This window comes from Dendronephthya gigantea, unplaced genomic scaffold, assembly GCF_004324835.1.
Source record: "Dendronephthya gigantea isolate DGI-Jeju-01 unplaced genomic scaffold, DenGig_1.0 000061F, whole genome shotgun sequence".
Lineage (NCBI taxonomy): Eukaryota > Metazoa > Cnidaria > Anthozoa > Malacalcyonacea > Nephtheidae > Dendronephthya > Dendronephthya gigantea.
Genome location: NW_021163071.1, coordinates 27,925 through 48,597, shown reverse-complemented (window position 1 = coordinate 48,597; position 20,673 = coordinate 27,925). Strand labels below are relative to the sequence as shown.

Genomic DNA, 20,673 nt, shown 5'->3' with positions numbered 1-20,673 from the left:
TTATTTGGTTGGCCCTCTCTGAAACTTTAAACTGATCGTGCACTTCCTTCCTTTGGGATTAAATTTCAAAATGTCTGGCCCGAGTTGTTTGGAACAATATAATTTTATAGGAATTTAATGTATTTGTATTGCTTAGATTAGCGTGAAAAAGAAAACCATGTCTCTTGAGGATCCATTCTTTGTGGTAAAGGGGTAAGTTTTCCCATATTACAATTACAAAGCAGCGAGTTTACGCAATTACGGTGTGAGCTTCGATAGTAAGCGTTTACACTGTTTCGTGTCAAACGTATGAAAATGTCATGTGTTGTTGTGTGATCAGCAATATTTTTATAGCGTTGTACGGTAGTATCACGGTATAAAACCGGACATGCGAATACGACATTTTCGGTTCGATGCTACTTTAAAGCGTTACGTTCTTGTAGAGTTATAGTTAATGTGTCAGCAAGAACATTCCCAATATTTGATATTGTGAAATTTATTTAAAAATATATTGGTGTTATTATACGTCAATAAGTGAAATTATTCCCTTTGGAAAGGGCAAAAAAGGTGTATGGTGTATTATGACACATAGGACAGTCAAATAATATGAGTGCCATACTGCCGTTTGGTTTATGCCTAGCTGCATAATTTGTTGCAAAATTTAATGATGTCAATACAATTTGAGTTTCTGAAGTGCTCTAGGTTCTCTGACGTGAAAGAGGGCAAAGGGCAAAGCCTTAGCTTATTTTTTTGTTGTTGGATGTTTCTAGCAGAACTGTAGCCAAAATCTTTCAAACGACCCTTGAAAAAAAAATTGTGTTTCATATCCGTTATCCGAAATATCTTTTTTCAGTTAGATATGATATGTGTTTTGGGACAACAAAATAGATTATTCATATATATGAAATTTACCATACTTCTTTATTTTCTCTACTGTGAGCATTTTATATTGTTATGGAAAAGCCCTCAAAGTTTCAAGTATTTAATTTTTTTGGTATCCCTCTTTAAGAATACTTGGACAAGTTAAGTGTTTATTATGCAGTCAATTGAGAGATTTCCATCTTCCCAACCTGAATGATAATCTCAGGGATGAGAACAAAAACTGTAATGATGCCCTGTTAGGGTAAATTTTGATTGGCAGCATTAAACTCAAAGGCAACATTGGAATTGTAAAAGATGACATGACTTTTGTAGAAATTGTGACAATGACATGATGAAGATGAAAAGCTAGGACAAAACAAAATTCTAAAAACAACACAAACATAGAGTTTTTTTGTAACTTACAGTGTTGCCTGTTTAGGAAACCAGACAAAATTTGATAACTTTAAACTCTTAAAAAAAATTGTGTGGCCAAAAAGTAATTTTTATTAGTTAGCTGAATCATCCCAGCTTTAGTAATAAGCAAGATTGTTATTGTGACAAAGTGGACCTATGTTGCCTAGATGATTACAAAACAAATTGCTCCCTCTAATGAGAAGAGCAAGATTATTCCACTCATGTCTGCTAGATTACTACTGCCTCTATTAATTAATAGGTCACATCAGCAGCCATTTAGGTACACCAACATTGGATGTTTATTTCTTAAAAGTAGATGTGTTGTGTGATTAGATAAGCTACTTAACAATATAATGAGAACTTCAACATTTCAAGCAAATCTTCTTCATCTGGAGGTTTGTATTTAAGGACATGATTGGATGACATATCTTAGATATGTAAAATTTACTGAACACTCAGACTTGTTGTCTCCATACAAAAGGGTACGTAAAATTTCTTATGATAAAAGTTTCTTTTCTGCAAAACCTTTCAAATGATATTTGAAGATATTGTACAAATCTCTTGTATAATTTCTTGTTAATTGTCTACCATTTCTAGTAGCTGGTAATGCCATCATTAAAACACCATCGCTGACGAAAGTTATCGGAGATTTGTAAAATTGGTCCTTTCAAATAAAAGAAACTCTTATTTCTAGAAATTTTTTTGCTCTTGCCAACTACTTCACATTAGTGTTAGTGCCCTTAAATTAATAAAAGACATTCTTAGTTATCAAATGCTAGGGTGCTCTAAGATAAAGTTGAGACATCTTTGTTGTATGTCTATAACCTTATCTAAATGGGTGTTTTAAACAGAAATGTTTAAGTCTGATTTATGTCTTCATTTTGGAAGAAAATCATCCTGTGTTGTAATATTGCATTTTAACAATGAATAAAGCATGATAAAGTGCCTGACTCTCTGATCTAAAGAAAGTATGCTACAAGAATCAAACCAGGCTAAATAATTTATCTTCAAATTTTTTGTTTATTTAAAAACAGAGAGGTTCAGAAATCTATGAACAATTTAAGTGAGCTTCATGAAAAATGGAAGTCATTACTAAACAACCCTGCCATGGTTGGTCGAGAAGAATACAACCTGACAACCAGTGAACTACGGAACAACATTCGTAGTATTGAATGGGATTTAGAAGACCTTGAAGAGACAATACAAATTGTTGAAGGAAACCAGAGAAAGTTTAATCTAGGCCCAGAGGAAATTGAAAGTAGAAAGAACTTTGTAAAACAGACAAAACAAAATTTGGATGAAGTTAAAGCATCTGTTAACAGTCCTGCTGCCCAAGCTAAAGTGCAATCATCCAACAGACAGGTGAGGTTTTGTACATCCCCGAAAATCCCAGCAAAATAAATAGTATGGTCCTATCTGAGTTTTGTGTGACATTTTTCTAGGCACTAGTTGGTTCAAGCAGTAAATCTACCTCAAACAAATATTCTCGTCTTGATCAAGAAATTGAAAGATCAAACCAAGATTTTATTGAAGATCAAAGTCAGCAACAACAGGTATACTATTGTGGTTTTACTTACGTGGGACGTTCTGTATTGTAGAGAAAATTTTTGGCTGGATGTCGATTTTAGGCGTAGAACGTTACAGCTCCACCAGTGCAACCTTTTGCTTCGGCCTTTGATAACTCCAGATTTCTAGCTGGTGGTAATTATTGCAGCGACATGAGCTCACGACTAGAACTAATACCTTCATTGAACTTCACCGTACAGTCGCAAGGATATTTTCCTGAGTGTAAACAAGCCTATATGAACAGCCTTTTGTAAACAATGATCGTTTCAAACTTACAATCATTTCGTCACAGCCACAGGCCAAACACAGACAATACTGTCATTAGCTGCATGTTTTAAATATTTATGCTCCCTTGAAACGTAAATCCAGGTAATCCAACATGTTTGCTACGACGTCCATGTTTTCTTTTTATTTCATATTACCATATTTTTTATTATATTTTCTAAATCCATATCTACATGTCTAACGTGGAAAGTCAAGTATTCGTTTTCATCACACAGTTGCGTGAATAATTCATAACTCAGTCAAACTTAAATCCCTAATATTTTTACGTAGTTAATAATGGAATCACAAGATGATCAAATCCAGTTGGTAGGTCACAGTGTTGGAGTCTTAAAGAACATGAGTCAGAGAATTGGCGATGAACTTGATGAACAGAATGTGTAAGACTTATTTCAACATTACAAGTAGTACCGTGTATTATATAGCCAAAATAATTTCCCGCGCTAACAAAGCCAATAGCTATTTATGTGTATTGCAAGTAAACCATAAAAAATTCTTATATACTGAAGAATAAATGAATATTGTCTCTGAGCAGTTTTACGGGTCATCTGCGTTTGCGATAGCGTTACCTTTGCACTGGGAAATAGCGTTTATCATTTATCAACTAAGAATTCTCTAAATTTTTTTAGCTTACTGGACGATCTCGGGCATGAAGTAGATATGACCGATTCCCGCTTGCAACAAACATTACAGAAGATTGAGAAGGTTTTAAAACTTGCCGATGGTAAGTTAAAGTTGTCCAATTGGCAGAGTCAGCTTTCGAGCGGTTAGATACTTATATTACCCCATTATTAAAAAAAGTAAAATCTATAGTATTTCCTTCTTTATATATATCAGAGGTTTTAGCTAAAAGCCACTTTTCAATGACTAGGCAACAATCTACATTTATTGTGTATAGAGCAAACTCTTTACTATCCTTCTTTATTTCCAGACAAGAAACAGACTTATGTTCTGATTGGTCTTATTGTTATCCTGGTGGTAATCGTCGTGTTATTTATTGCCCTATAACATCCACTGTTGCCTGGTAACATCAGGCCAGGACTGGATCACAATTGGGGATTATTGTTCTGGGATTTTGCTAATTGTATAGGACTGATGTGGAAAACCTGAACAACATTGAACAAGGACGACGCAAAAATGTTAAAAAAGGAGAAATTTCTACTGCGAAGATGATATGTTTGAGAGAACCTGAAGATAAATTACAGATGCAAAGACTATGGCAGTTAGGACTTAACGGATTATTATACACGCGTTATTTCGCTGGATACCCGTCGTGCGGAACACTAAATTTCCTGGAAGATTGAGCATAAACACGGGCCTGGATTCGTACATTTAGGCACTCGTTGGGAAAGTTAAAGCAGATATACAAATCTTGAAACGAGGAATATTATATAATTGAAGCATATACGCAAATATCTCTACGGATATAATACTGAAAAATTAATAAGTGTAAAGAAAAAGTAGATGAAATAAAATCAAAATTTATTTCCTCTTTCTTGTGTTTGAAAATCAAATAGCGATCTTTTTTATTATATGTGAGTGAGAATGAGCCAACTCTTACCAGGATCAGATCTTTATAGGATCAGATCAAGTACGTTTCATTCTCAGATGGAGAAGTAAAAGAATGTTAGGCCTGTTTCACACGTTGAACCTTCATATGCCGAACCTAATGTTAATGAGCTAAAGTAAAGTCCTTGTTTAATGCAAATGATTGCATTCGATTCGGCACATAAAAAGTTTGACGTCTGAAACGGGCCTTGTATGATAATAGTGATACGTATACTTGGTGCTTTTGGGCATGTATAATTCCATAAATATGTTTTCGGCCCTTCAGACTATAAAGTTCATTTCTTAATCCCAGCCTTGGTCTGGCCATATGGCCATATATGCCTGAATGCGATAAAGTATATTACAAATGCTATGAATGTTATCTATAATCTTTCTCTTTTATTTTAAACGCGACGACAAGAAAGGGTTTTGTTTTCATTTGTTTCCATTTTATATTTAATTGCTTTGCCAAACTAAGAGTTCCGATACTGTTCGCCAAAAAAAATCAAGTTTCAGAAAAACAATAAATCTCGAGGAAGGAAAGTGCTGTCCAGACGGAAGGGTGGTGATGCGAAAAATAGTCTTACATTTTTGTGTTGTGACATTATTTTACAGTAACGACTCGGGAAAAAAACTTATAAATATTATGGATGGATAAAAAGTTCACCTAAAATCATGATTTTTGCTGAAGAGAAACCGGTAGATATCGTTGAATCGAACGTTGGTAATTGGCTGGCAGAAATTCCAGAAAACGATGATTTTTCTTCGTATGATGAAGAAATTATGGCCGTTAGTACACCAATAAAGAGTCGCAGCGTTTCGTATTTGGAACTAACAAGTCCTTGCAATGAAGACAGTTTATTATCAGACACAAGTTTACAACGTATGCGTTGTTTGAGTCAAAGTATAAGCGACATGAAAATTTTGAGGGAAAAACAACAGGAGCGCAAGCACGAGATGGGAGAATTACTAAATGATGATTTCCTGAAGGAGCACGCACGAAAAATAAAGGACGCTAGGGATAAGATTAGGACGCTTGAAACGAAGTATCAAAACCAGAAACGAGCACGCACGAAGCCTGAAACGTCGAGTTTGAATAAAGAGTTGAGAATCTCAATGATCGAGGGACAAAATGAGAGTTTAGTCCTCACAGGAAATACAGGTGAGTATTAACCGTGCATGCAGTGTTAAAAGGCCAATATAAAGAATAACCTCGTAGGAACACAATACCGGATCTCCCGTATCATCATCGGTTCATCGGTCCGTATCAGTTTATATCCGGTGAGCAGAGAGAACCAGAAAAGTCTGTGATGTTTGTTAGAATTTGAAAGTGCCCTCTCCTATACTTGTACAATTCATGGACTTTATTTATTACCATATATATTTATAACTCTTGTCGTTTGTCAAAATTTGTCTATAGGGAAAAGTTATTCCGCTTACGTTTGTAAATATAACGATATGCTTGCATAACAGTTGAAGATGAATCCAAATTCAGAATTGAAATAAACAGTTTGAATTAAATGTTTAATGCGTTTTAATATGCACTGACTCTTTATTCGGAATAACTTTTATTCTATATTTGCTGATATGATCGGCTGGAAAAGAATTTTGATCTGTCAGTTATACTTTTAGACGAGAAAGAGATTGATGGATCGCTGACCCCATCCCAGAATAGGCAAACACAGCAGCAGAAGGATGAAACAACGATAAAGTCACGGAAGCTTCGGTCACTCACCTGGGCAAATGAAGAGGATTTCAGTTCTGAATGCAATTCATTGACATCATTTGAATCAAACAAAAAAAGAATCATGGAAAACATTTCTGAAAATCTTGACTGGAATCGCAATTGTCGCTATGAAGATGAAGGTTTGTCAATGATCTAAAACAAAACTGGAATCCTATTTTTTGAAACTAACAGTACTTTTTTCTATATAGGAAGCCCTGAACAAAATCTAACATTACGAAATCATTTACGACAGAACCCCGCAAATACAAAACCAAAATGGAAGAGTATGCCAAATCTGTCTAATGGCAGCGAGACTATTTCTCTTGAAAACCGCAAATTAATGTATGGCGAGGCCATACCTCTTGACCCCACAGCCAAAAAGCAACAAACGAAATTCACCCGAAAATCAGGTTTTTATACAGTCAACGAAAGCTCGAGGGAAGATTCATACGACTCGAAAAGGAAACCAGGAATGTTTCGAGAAAAATTTTTCGCGAAAAAAGGCAAAACAAAGTCAAAGAAAAATTCTCGTATCGCTGATGTCAGTTCACCACAACAGGGCCTCGCTTTAGGAAGAATGGTGAGATGCCATACATGTGTAGAAACTGCTTATATCATTGAACTAAACAAACCAGAGGAAGGAACTTTTGGATTCGACATTTCCAAGGGAAACGAGAAACACGAAGACGGCGTGTTTGTGCGTAAAATTACCGACAAAAAAACTGAGAAATTTTTAGGTGGACTTTTAAATGTGGGTGATGAAATTTTAGAGATTAACAACACAAGCGTGAGGGGTGAAAGTTTAACGTTTGTTCAGAAGCTGATGCAGAATGCTGAGAAAATACAGTTAGCTATTTTGCCATGTTCAACGCGTTAAAACTTAAGAGCATATTTACAAATGCAACATCTTTTAATAGAAATTCAGTTACACCACTGGTTACACACATACGGTTAATAATGTTAATATATTTAAATAATTTTATGATATATATTTTAATTAATGAGGTGATATACATTCTTTAAATATTAAGTTCTATAAATAGTTATATGAACAGACGTATTGAGACCGTTGTTGAAGCATTATTCGCAGGCATCAAGTCAACAAAGAATTTCACGTTTGCAACACAGGCTTAGCAATACAACGCAGCTTTTGTTATTTTAAAACAGGTTGCTATGGTACAGCTTTGTACCTTTGCTTTGTACTCCGTTTTATTCTTTGTACCCAGATTTTTGTACTTTACACTGATATGTTTAAAACCGGATGGCTCATTGAATTACTAACTTAGCCGAGAAAAAACCGCGGGAATATTACCGTATTAAATAGTGAGCTTAGCCTTGAGCAAGTGACGTTTTTGACAACACAAACAGCATGACGTCAAAAGACTGGGTCAAGGATTGTGAATTCCGGCGCTGCCATAACGGCATTTCATATTTGCCATTCTTTCTGGTTTTAACAAGCTTAAATCTATGCGTCTTTCATTTGCGAAAGAATTTACAAATGAACCCGCAGATTTCATACCAGCAGATTTGAAACCCGCAAATTTCATACCAGCGAGCTCCATATACGCCATGATAACTGGAGTGGGAACGTACGTCAAAAATGTGAAACCCAAAGGGAGTTTAGTCATTTTGGTACATTCTTACCGAAATGCGCAAAACGTGCGGAACACAACAATGAGCAATTGTTACTGAAAGTGAATCGCTGCCGTTCTAGTATTATTCTTATATTATTTATTACCTTGTGGTTTGTTCCCACAGGACAGCAGTTCTATCAGCACTTGTACTAAGAAATGAACGCTCACTCGGGTGCCAACGACATTGTATGACTTTGTCTATGTGTCTGCCAACGACGAAGGTCTCTGAAAGTATCTTGCTGCTGTTGTTGTGTTCAACAGCCGTGATTGACACGCAGGAATCGTAGGAACCCGTGAGGATGTGTCGGGAGTCTGGGGAGAATCGAATTGATCTACAGTCCATCTCGTGAGGATTAAATGCAATGATAGATTTCCTTGCTCCAACATCGTAGACAATGCATTGGCCGTTCTCATCCGCTGTTAAAGTGAAAAAAGTTGCTATTCTGGTTAAACATAAACGATTTTTCCCTAAATGATCAATAGTGAGAATCTCTCCATCTCGCTCAAAAGTTCCAACTACTGTGGCGTGGTAGCGTGGGCAGCAAAGCGCGTGGGACGTGTGACAAAGAACTTAACAAACTGAGTTTACTGGAAGGTTTCTCCTGTTGTAAACAATGATACATGTCAGGACTGGATAACCGCGCATCTGCTATAAATTACCAATGTTTGTCATGTTGAACAGTCCTCGCTACTTCGTGATATGGTTCTAGCCAAGACGCGAGACAGTTCATTTTTTATTCCTAAACTAATTGGGATAATTTAACATGGCTGCAGTAAATAAGTTTCATTTTGCCGTGTTCAAAACGTTCAAAAACTAATATTACGAAGTATTGGTAAACTGTATTTAACAAGATAAAATTGCTAATTTAATAATTTTATAAAGCAATATATTTTTCTGAATTCAGAAGAATGTATTATTCGCCCTTAATGTAAAACAGTTGTTCCAAACTGATTTCTTAATAGACATCCTGTAAGGTTATATTTGTAAATTCTTTCGCAAATATTTGTTGAGTCATCGATGTTTCCAGGGTTCCTAAGGGCTCGTATATTCCAGAAAAGGTGAAATTCAAGTTTCTCAAGGACTTCTGTCGGTTTTAAGAAATTCAAGGACCATTAAACACTGATTGACGACATACCGAGTTTTAGCAACAATGCAATCGAGGACACAGCGTCCAAGAATAAGTGACAATTGTCCCGGTATGAATTTCAAGAAGGGCTTGAACAGCTGTTTTCCTATTTAACCAAATGTTGAACAAAAAATCACGAAACTAGTGGCCTGTTGGATGAAGGCCGGGTAGCACTATTCACCGGATAGTGGTTTTTTCAATCGCTCAAAAACCGTCCGTTTTTTTCGTCAAGATTAAACTTTGTTTTTCATGAAGTAATGGTGTATCCTTATTAATTGCTAGTGAATATCTGCGGTTTTATTGTTCCTAAAAAATTTCTTCAACAGTTGAAAAAATGAATATACGCGTTGGTCCACATTCCAGATATTCGTGGGAGTTCAATGGCGTTGATTGCTTTGGTATGTAGAAAAAAGCGAGGTTGCAAGAGTTCACATACCTGAAGCTAACAACAGAGATTTTGTTGTACCATCGCTGAGGCACACTGACGTCACACAGCTGCTGGTTGCTATCATGTCGATACATTTTGCTACTCTCAGATCCCACAATCTAACAGTCTTGTCCGCTGACCCGGAGCACAGTAAGTGAGCTTGATTGCTAGCAAATACCGCCATAATGTTTCCAGAATGCCCTTGCAGTGATGAATAAGTCTGCCCAGTGTAGCAGTCGGATAAATATATAAGACCACCTCCTAAAATACAGAATTTATTTGTAAATATAACAATAATGTCACAGATCTGCTGAATAAAGGATATTATGCGAGGGTTAGGATGGGTTTGGATAGGGTTAGGTTTATTAGTGAACCAATCCAAGCTATATAAAAGATTTCAACTAAGTTATGCTATTTTTAGTAACTTATATATATGTTTACCTAACAATCAAATCTCGTAGCTATGGAACAATTATACAAAAAAACTTTTTTCATTTCATTATGTTCCTGGAATCTTACCTGCACCGCCCGATGCTAAAACAGGATGACTGCCCGCAGCTGTGTTAACAAACGTCAGATCTCTAATAGTTCCTTTGTGTACTACCAAGTCCATCTGATCTTCTAGACTTACTGGATTATCTTCGTCAAATCTTAAAAGTTTCACTGTCTTGTCGTTAGAGCCTGTGGCAATGATGTCTCCATTTGAACTGAACGCAACACAGTACACAGAACCCTTGTGTATCGAGGTTTTTTGACAAACAACCTCAAGATCTGGGGTGTCCTGTTCATTCCTGGATAAAACATAAATTTTGTGTTTCAGGTGTTTTAGACAACCACGGCAATTTATTTTAGAATTAGAGCTACAATGGATGTGCAAGTCGGAGATATCAGTCTTAAGTAGTTTAGACGCAAACCACGGCAACTAGTTTACAATGCTTATTAGCATTGAGAAGGAGGGGGGGGGGGGTTGCGGATTATTTATCTATTTCTGACGATCTAGGCTGAGGCTTTAAATCATTAAAACTATTCTCGCTCGGCGCCACCAATGGTTGCGCATCGCCGCGGTACACCCTCTTTCGTAATGTTAACTATGCTCCAACGCCTCTGCCTTAAGAACAGGTTACAGACTTACAACAGAGCCTGGCTAGCACACCAACGGGCCTTGACGACGCCCTTTACAATACTGCCCAACGCTGAATCACCACGTTTAAAGAATATCGTTTGCTCGTAATTCGAAAACGAACAATGGCAGTATATGCGATACTATCTACACTGGACCACCACCGTGTGAGATATTTCTTGCTAGTAATTCAGGCACAAAAAAGTTTTAGTATAATACAACACTTTGCTCCGGTGATTGAAGAAGTATTACTGAGTATACTACCTACACTTCTATTCCGAGAAATCGTTTTGAATTACTGTTTGTAGTTCATAAAAAAACACGACATAAACATGCGTTAATTAAGACCCACATTTAAACTGAAAAAATTCTTACCCATCAAAATACGAAGGAGATACATTCTTGCAGCAAATCTTAAGCGCTTTTGAGTTCGTTCCGACAGCAAAGTATTTTCCATTGGGATGAAAGGCTACGGCACGTATCGCTTGGGTGTCAGCTAACTTTGCTGACTTGTGAAAGTGGAGCGGAACGTTGCTAGATTCTTGAAGTAGTTCTTCCCTATTTTCAATGGTAAATGTTTTACAAGGTTTGGAATAGATGGATGTGTCTTGAGATCGTGAATGTTTTGTATCAGGCTGTATTTGTCGAGGAGAACGAGCATTCGTCATCGCACTATTTGGTGTAGAATGGTTCTGATACCTTGAGTTATGAGGAATACTTTCAACAACCACTGACGACTGACTAGAATTGTTACCAGGAGTAATGCGGGAAATATTTTGAAATCTTGGCTCGTTAACATCAGTGTGAGCCGGTCTAGGAAAATGGGGATCCTTCATCGCACTGTGGCGACTATTTGAGGCAGAATAATTCTGGTACTTTGAATATTTCGGATCATTTTCTACAGTTGCGGAAGAGTGACGAGAAATGTGTTGATCGGTGACTCTATTAGTCGAAATAGCTTGAAGTCTTGAGTCCTCGGCATCATTTGCATTCGCGAAAGGTTTAGGTCCGACTCCTTCGTTGTTTTCAGTTTGGAAAACAGTATTTTCCAAAGATCGTCTTACAGCAAACGGCTTTACACCAGATATTTTTGGCGTTTGTTCACTCTATAAAGAAATAATTATCCATTATTAGAATAAGGTTACTATATTTCAATATGAGTGGTACTGTGGTAGATATTGCAGAGATGACGGGAGAAGCGAGTGAGATAAGGAGATGTGATGGCAAGAAACGAAAATAGGCAGATATGAAAAGATCAGATATGACTTAGCTGATAACAAAACTAGCACTACACACGACATGTGAAAGGAAGAATGGCTGAAAAGAGACATGCCATGAGATGAGATAAGGACCAGATATGATATGGCAGGCAGGCATCACGAAGAAGTGAGGGAAACAAGGGTAAAGATTATTGGAAAATGTACAGGGAAGAAATGATGGTGAGACACATTACTTTACATAAAGTAAATATAATCTGATTAACAAGTGTTGGTGAGAGACATTGTAATGTAAACTTGTAATTAGGACACAAATATTCAGATATTATGTTGTTGACATAGGAGCTAGTTAAATAAACAAGAATGAGGTTACATGACTTAATGCACAATAGGAAAGATAAAGAAGGGTTGATAAGAGACATTGTAAGGTAAAAATGCAATTAAGATATCAAAAAGGCAAATATTCTGTTGGCAATGCGTAGTAGTAAAGTTCAAAAGGATTGGATTACATGAACACAAGAATAGAAAGAGACAAAAATGGGTAGTGAAGAGATCAGGACAGATATTATCTGCTTCACAATATGGGGTAATTAGTGAAATAAACATTGGTGGATTAGAGATTAAGAAAGAGACATTACATGGAATTATGAGGTCCAAAGACAGTTGTGATGAGGTTGATATCAGGGATAAGTGAGAGATGGAAGGCTGAGATTATATAAACCTAATGTAATAGCAAGAGATGAAGAAGAGTTGGAGAGATATAACATGAAATTAAAATGTTAGAAGAAGTACAAAGCTCAGATTTAAAATTCTTAGTCCATCTTCAAAATGCAAGGATTGTATGAAAACCATGCACAGAAAACAAAATAAGTGAGGCAACATGCAGATGGTGTAAAGACAAAAGATTTAATATAAGTTTTCTGAGAAGACATTTTTACATACATTTGCATCGGGTGGGGTACTTTCATCTTCTAAAGGATTCTTTTTTGGTTGTTGGGATTGCCGAAGTGGCACATCATGTCGTGAGAATATTTGTTCGGTTGTAACTGGGGATGCTGGTAATGGCGTGGTGAATGTTTGACGGCCAGCTTTAGGTGTGCTGGAAAGGAAAAGTGTTACTAATTGACCCAAATTCTATTTCAAGCCATGTTTGTGGCAATGTGTTTATCAAGCAATGCATTGTGTAAAAATTTAGTTAAACAGAGTTTTTGTATGGTCAAACAGCCATATACTTTTGAAAAATCAATGCATAATTCAAAGTGTAAATTATATAGTGTAGCATAGTGTAACTACAGGGGCAGATCTTTTGGCAGGGGGATGTAGTTTAGCACCCCCCCCCCCTGAAAAAAATGGTATATGAACTCTTATATTATTATAAGATAGAAAATTGTACAATAAGGGTGGTTGTAGAATAAGAGTGTAACTTACAACTTAAGCCTAAGCTAATTACATATTAAATTTTAACCCCATAAATTTTGCCCCCGTTTACCAACTGAGCGTATACCATTCCTTTTTTTGACATTCACGCAAATGTGCAATATTGCAAGGAAGTACTGTAATTGAGTTTGCTAGCACACCGATGCACCCCCTAGGAAAATCTGTACCCCTCCTACCAGATGAGTATTGATCTGGCCCTGTGTAAGTGTAACTAGTAACTACTATTGTGTTAATTAGAGGGTCACAGGGACCACAGCTAGAACATATACTCTTTTGTATACTAAGAACTATATTGATATTAATGGATCAATATATACTCATACCTAGTATTAAAAGCTCCAGAACCATCAGTTAACTTTACCAAGCCAGGGGGTAAGCAAGTGTTCACAGGAGTCTTGGGGGCACCTGCTGACCCTGGTGTTGATGATGAACTCTTTTTTCTCAACATTTCATTTGGGAGACTGTTTGTATCAGGGCAAGTCCCTTCCAGAGTCAGTACACCTTCCTGATTCATCTTATCCCTTTGTTTATGATCATTAATTTCACTCAATCTGAACACTTCATCTTTAAGATCTGTTTGAGCAGTTTGTGGAACCTTAGGGCTTTCAAAATTTTCTGTCAATAACCTCAAGTTTTGAATGCTCTTTTTAACAGCATCTAAACCTCTAGTTGCAGCAGACTCATCAGGAAAAGCCTCTGTATTTTTTGAATCTTTGATCCTACCATTTTCTTTTGCAAGACTTGCACTTTCAGCTAATTGGTCATATAACTCTCTTTGACGTTGTTTGTGTTCTTCTAGCTGCTGTAAAACTGAACTTTGTTGATCACGACGAGCTTTCCTTGGTGATTGTGCTCCTTTACTTGATGAAACATTCAATGCATTACCACCAGGTACATCTGGATATATTTCACCATTTCTCAAAAATACTTCGTGATTTTTGTTCGAGGTCAGTCTTTGGGTTGTGTTTGAGATTCCTGATCTATCATTTGTCTTGTCCAGAATCTCAAACTCTGCAAATGATTGTGAGACATCTCGCACATCAAAATCTAATATGGTTTGCTTCGATGAAGATAAATCACTAAAGCGCTTTCGTCTCTCATCTTTACCTCTTTGTGAAAAAACTTTACCAGGTGACTTCATCTCAATTGTCAAACTTCGACTAAGAGAGTTATTTTTGACATCAACTCTATCTCTATTCTGTCTGAATTTCTGAAAACAGAGGTCAAAATTGAGTTCCTCAAAGGCCTCGACAAAGCTTTCTTTTGAAAGACTATGCAGCCATGAGTAAAAATTGCCAGCACTCTTGAGTGACTGCTTTCGAAAGAAGTCAATTTTTATATCTGCAGATGACACATCAGACAAAGTCGTCTTTCCCATTGCTTGTTTCTGACATAACTCAATACAGTTTTCATAAAGCGAACCTTTAAACAAGAGTGTTGTTAATCTATCGTCTGATCCTAAAGTATTGTTGGCAAAATTTTGCTCTTCAACAGGAATAAATTGTTTTAATAGAACTAGCATTTCTTCAAAAAGTTGCATCCTTGAATAATCAATACTCCAGTCACAAAACTCTGGTTCTGTGCGAAGAGATGGTACAGACAAATACCAGTATAGTTTATTGTACTCTTCCTTAAATTTACAATACCGTTCTAAATTCTTAAGGCAGACTAATAATCTGTCCCGCAGAACTTGTTCATCCTTGATAGAGTTTCCCTCGCATTTTTCAAATAATATTTCTAGATATTCTTGCTTTGTAACAAGAAAGTTAAATCTAAGGTACTCAAAGGCAGGAATGTCAGCTAACGGTTCGCCAAATTCTCTAACAGCTGCCCAATCGCCATCTAGTACTAAATCACGAAAAAAATTGATGTTCTCTGAGTAAGGATTAGTATTCACTCCTGTCTCCTTTTCCAGCGATCTAGCGGACTTATAATATTTTCTAGAACTGAGAAACTGTAGTACTAGTTTGAGGATCTGCTCTTCTTGTAAGTATATTTTCTTCGTAGCCATCAGGTTGAAAATATAAAGTTATCTACGTTTTTCCACCAACTGAAAACCGCCATATTTGCTCTATGGAAACGTGCCACTGACTGAACACTAAATAGACTGGACTGTGTGTACTACAGTTCTACAGTTCTCTATTGTACTCATGATTGTACTGGGCGGGCGAAACGATACCTGTGGAGGAGACTAAGCCTGCGAATGACAGAAGTAATTTTTTCTTTTGTGGTCCGAATTCATATTTTAGCGTATCCTGCAATGTGATTGCAGGAAAGAGCCAACGCTAAAAATATGAATTCGGACAGCAACAAAAAAATAAATCTATTATTTACCAGTTTAGTCGGTCCGTAAATGGAAATATTTCCCTAGGTCTGAAAAACGTTGTTTTTGAGACCTTGGGAAATATTTCCCTATACGGACCTCGAATCTGGTAAATAACATATATCTATTTATACGCTTATTCCATGTATAAACAGATTCTGTTATTCGCAGGTTAGCGAAACGAAGGCCTGTGTCAGGGCGCCTATATATAAGCGGCTTAAGCGCCCTGGTCTGTGCAATCTCGTACCTCGGGTTTTCGTCACAGGGGGCGTTCAGGCTACTATTACTACAAGCTGGAAGCTTTTTTGTGGGGGGGTGGGGAGAAAATATTCGTACATTAAATAAGCGTAAAACAATTGCTATCAAAGAAATCAATCATTGTCCCCCTAATCAACCCTTTAACCACGGCTCAGAGCTACGCCCCGACATCGCAGAAATTGGTGTTTACGAAGTTTCAACCCGAAAATCTAATCACTGATTCACAATTCTGCATTTCCATATCGCTATCAAAAATAATACTAACAAGTTAAAAAGGTCAATTTTTCTTACGAATACGAATTCGAATATAATTTCTGCAATCTTTTGACGGCTCAATAAGCTCATCATACAGTTCAATGTATCATACACATCTGAGCATCTGACATTCTGACAGCTGTGATTCCCTGTGAAATGGCCATAGAAGTTTATTAATTCAGACGATTCGTTTTTAACCGTGTGCAAGAGTCAAATTTTCTGTGCAACTTATATTTTGTTTAGAATTTATAAATCTTTTTGTTCACGAAATTTGATATCTAGGAATTAAGAATTGCGGCGAAGTCTCACCAATTTCCGCGGTGTCCTACGGTCCTGTATTTGCTTTAAATTTTCTCAAAACAACGATAGCCCTAACTTTACCATACTGTACTTTCACTTTACTCCATCCACACAATCCTTTTTCTAATTACCCCACCACTTTCTCTAGTCTTAGGCCTCCACCTCGCAAAAAATTAATGACCGCCCCTCTCATCTCAACAATCTATCCCATTGATTTATGGTTGGCTCCAATCCATTATACCTATTTACGTTTTCCTTTTCGCTTTCAGTTTTCGTTTTGGCTATTTTCCTTTCGCTTACACTCCTCGTTTCCGCTGACAAGTATCCTGAGAACTATTATGTTGGGACTGGACCGAGTGAGGGGGTAATAATTATGTAATAAGTGACGTCATTGTTTGGAGGCGATATATGGATATCTATGATATCATTTTTTTATTTAGTAATTAGAGAAAAACACATGCGCGAAATGAAGATCGGGCAATGGCGCGCACTGTCGAGCGGTTACGTCAACCTCCGAGTTTAAAAAAATGCTAAATATTTATACAAAATTCATAAATTAATATATAAATTCAAAATTCAGATGAAAACACAAAAATACGAAATTTCTATTTTCTTGCTTTTTTGAAATTCATATATATCTATGATACCATGGTTCTATTTTTAGCATGAATATATTAACTTTTCAGTCGATCTATATATGGAGTGTATGACCTTATACGGTAGAAAAATATAATTTTCTAATGACGTCACATAAATATGTGCATTATTATACCATATATGGTAACGCACAAATTTTATGCAACTTTCGTCTTCAGCGAACCTTCGTTTTGCACACCAAGACGAAATGGCGGGTAATGAAAATAATTTCTTAGAGGAAACGACTAAAAATCCAAGTAATTTCGATATTATAACGCTTTCAAGTGATGAGGAAGAATCAAAGGAAGACAAAGATGTGAGCTTCCTCTTTAAACGCTTCATTCTGGCATGCCGACCGCATGTAACGAAGGAGGCCATAAAAGATGTGCGATTATTATTTACGGAAGTTCAAGGAAATTTACACGGATCGAACGAACTGGGGAACATGTTAGAACGTTATGGTAAAGAGATTACGAAAGCCAACGTAGATTTGTACTTAAATCTGATTTGTAATGCATTGAATGAGAAAAAATCTGAAAATCGCAATAGTATCCCGTTGAATTCCGTCACTGTGAATAATGGAAATTCTGTGACAGACAAAGTTGAAGAAAATAATTCACTTCGTGACGTAAGCGGCCCGCCAATTTTTAAAGCAACTCTAAAGTCATCCACAGGTCAAAACAACGAACCAGTCTTGCCTACAAATGAACGACCTGATATTACTTTCATCGAAAATGATGATGATGATGATGACTTTGTCAGTAAAGTGCCATTAAAAAAACCTATTGAAAGAGTGGAAACTATGCCTTCAACCTCAACTGCATATCACAATGCCAAATCTGACAAAGCTAATAAGAAAATGTCTATTAAAACACTTACCAAACCCCAAAGGAAAAAACTTGCGGCTCGGCTTCAGCAACGCCTAAAGCAAATTAGCAATGAAATCAAAATATTAGATAGAGCAGAACTAACACTTGAAGAGATGGATATGGATGGCAGTACCTACATCAAAGAAAATAGGTTGAAGAAAAAATTTGAAAAGACTTGGAATAAACTATGCAAGATATTAGGTCGGCCACCCAACACTGGACGTGTTGTAGAAAAACCGATTCGTGCAAGCTCGACTGGGTATTCTATGATAGATAAGGCAATTTCCAAGTTCTTGCGTGATCATCCTGGCATGTTTCCTAATTACTTTGATGTACAAAATATTGTGTTAGGTGCAAATAGAAAACATGACTTGCGCATGTCATCCCAAGTGCTGAAAGGGCTTATTGCAGATATTTTCACAGATATCGGCAACAAGCTACAGAAACAACGAGAAAAAGATTTACTGTTTAATTTTGGATCACATTTGCTAGATGATTTTAAGGCAGATGACGATCCTGCATTATTTAGTGAGGAGCTTGCCCACCAGTTGGCAAAGAACCGTAAAATATCGAAAAGAAACCTAAAACAAGTATACTCTAAGTACACACACCTAGAACGCTACAAGATTGATGATAGATCAACAAAGTATAGTCCCTTGGATGATGACAAGGATAGTAGTACTGAATCAAGATCGTCTGGTGATGAAGAGGAGACTATGAATATGAAATGCAGTCACCCTCGTATTCATGGAGTTAGGGATAAATCGAGAAAGAGGAAGGGTTCACTATCTCCTAGACCTAGCACATCTAGACAAGTAGATAGAGATGTAAGTTGCGAATCCAGTTCCGATGATAGACATCATCCCTCAAGATCGATTGATGTTGATTCAATTGTAGTTATTGATACAGATGGGTCTTCCACACAAGCACCCTTAGTTGCACCTGTTTTGCCAGAATCAGATGTGTCTTCCTCACAAGAGTACTCTGTCCCACCAACTATGCAAGAACCTACAGCTATTAAAGTGGAGTCAATCGTGGTAGAGGATGCAGGTGTGTCTTCAGGAGAACATTCTCTCTTCTCTGCTATGCCAAACGCTTTGTTAGACATTTCGTCAGCTACAACAAATTGTAAAACAACATCAGCAGACACCGACCATGTTGATCAATGTCCAGCATCCCCAACGTTTCCACTATGTAGTACAAATGACAAGGCTGATATCAAAACTCCTGAACTGGCAACTTCTGATCCACCCCCCTTAGATGGTGATAGGAAAATTGATGAACAGACATTGTCCTCATGCAGTGACTGTGAAGTCATAAATGATACTAATGAACTCAGACAATTTAGTACACCTGCTAATGAGCCTCTGGATTCTCAAAATGAACCAAGCACTGATTTTAATAATGAGCTGGAAAAACTTAATAAACCTTCTGATGAGTCATCTTTTCTTAATATGAAACTAAACAATGTCCCACAGGAACCACCTATGAAGCAACATGACAAACTAGCTAATGAGCCATCAGTATGTGAGTCACGTTCACCCATTGATGATAACTGCGTAGTAATTAAAGATGATGAAGATACCATTCATGCTACTACTAGTTGTGAGGGGCCACCTGAGGTTGCAAAAGCATCAGCACCTAATGATGAGCTGGTATCAATGTTAAATGCTCTTCAAAATGTTTTTCAACCTAAAGATGACATTTTAGACAAATCAAAACCTTCTATCCCAATGTGTAATGATGCCATTAATCCTGGAAACACAGGTGGTAATGACATCCCAGACAGGATATGTGAAGCAACCAGTACTAGCATTGACAACAAAGTGAATTTTGGTCATCCTGTAACTTCAGCTGTAGCGTTACCTTTGGGTGATAAAAAATGTTCAACTGATAATAATGACATTGATACAGATTCAACCGATCAACCACTAAAACCTAAAATAGAACAAACTGCTCTAGAAGAACAAACCACTTGTATTATGTCAACAAAGCAAAGTGAAACAGAACAGAGGAACATTTCAAGTCAATCATCCCCAAACATTTTGGAAAATCCAAGAAAAAGAAAAGCAACTGCAGAACTTGCAGTGTGCATACCAAAATCAACAGTGAAATGCTTAGAAAAGATAGCTCTAGCATTAAAAAATAAGAGGTTGAAAATCCCAGATGCTTGGGTAAATTCAAGCAAAGTTGAAAGCATTAATAATACGTCTACATCAATCCAAACACCAATGCTAAAAGAATCATCCTCAGCTAGTGTTGGTGCTTCCTTATCCAAACTCCCCACAACATCAGCAGACACTCATTGTGGAATTCAGAATACATCCCCTCTGGTAAATGGAAAAGCAAAAATTGACTTAGAACACAGAGAACAGTTTAGAAAGAAAACACTAAATGCCATAAAACTGCCCATAAATGTTGACTGCAAAGAAGAATGTCTGTCTGACGAAGAATGTCTGTCTGACAGTAATCCCCATACTAGCTCTGTATCAAACAAAACTGTATTAGGCATGGTGTCTACATCTGATATTGTTGGTCAGGGTGATCAACATGAAGTCATTGTTATTGATGATTAGTATGTAAATAGTTTTCAGTTTACCACTGCTCAGTGGCATTGACATTGTGTATTAAAGAACTATTGTATGTATTTATCAGTAGTTTGTCTCAGTGGTTGCACAGGATTTTCTCAGGAGA

The 20,673-nt window shown here is 36.8% G+C and overlaps 4 protein-coding genes across 4 annotated transcripts; 3 read left to right on the top strand and 1 right to left on the bottom strand.

Moving 5' to 3' along the window:
- The first annotated feature begins 47 nt into the window (after positions 1-47).
- Positions 48-4,499, top strand: LOC114530385 (syntaxin-6-like). Its single transcript, XM_028552010.1, has 6 exons — positions 48-192; positions 2,289-2,616; positions 2,697-2,807; positions 3,376-3,482; positions 3,732-3,826; positions 4,034-4,499. The coding sequence occupies exons 1-6, from the start codon at positions 158-160 to the stop codon at positions 4,108-4,110; spliced, it is 753 nt and encodes a 250-aa protein (XP_028407811.1). The 5' UTR covers positions 48-157; the 3' UTR covers positions 4,111-4,499.
- A 754-nt stretch (positions 4,500-5,253) lies between these two features.
- Positions 5,254-7,376, top strand: LOC114530289. Its single transcript, XM_028551896.1, has 3 exons — positions 5,254-5,812; positions 6,283-6,516; positions 6,586-7,376. Exons 1-3 carry the CDS (start codon positions 5,326-5,328, stop codon positions 7,251-7,253), a joined length of 1,389 nt encoding a protein of 462 aa, XP_028407697.1. The 5' UTR covers positions 5,254-5,325; the 3' UTR covers positions 7,254-7,376.
- LOC114530288 (WD repeat-containing protein 47-like) lies at positions 7,292-15,413 on the bottom strand. The gene is made up of 6 exons (XM_028551895.1): positions 13,662-15,413; positions 12,844-13,000; positions 11,060-11,790; positions 10,084-10,355; positions 9,574-9,825; positions 7,292-8,427 (listed from the first exon to the last, which is right to left on the bottom strand). The coding sequence occupies exons 1-6, from the start codon at positions 15,347-15,349 to the stop codon at positions 8,111-8,113; spliced, it is 3,417 nt and encodes a 1,138-aa protein (XP_028407696.1). The 5' UTR covers positions 15,350-15,413; the 3' UTR covers positions 7,292-8,110.
- Positions 15,414-17,293: 1,880 nt separating this feature from the next.
- LOC114530193 lies at positions 17,294-20,661 on the top strand. Its single transcript, XM_028551768.1, has one exon. It carries the CDS (start codon positions 17,319-17,321, stop codon positions 20,553-20,555), a length of 3,237 nt encoding a protein of 1,078 aa, XP_028407569.1. The 5' UTR covers positions 17,294-17,318; the 3' UTR covers positions 20,556-20,661.
- Positions 20,662-20,673: the final 12 nt, after the last annotated feature.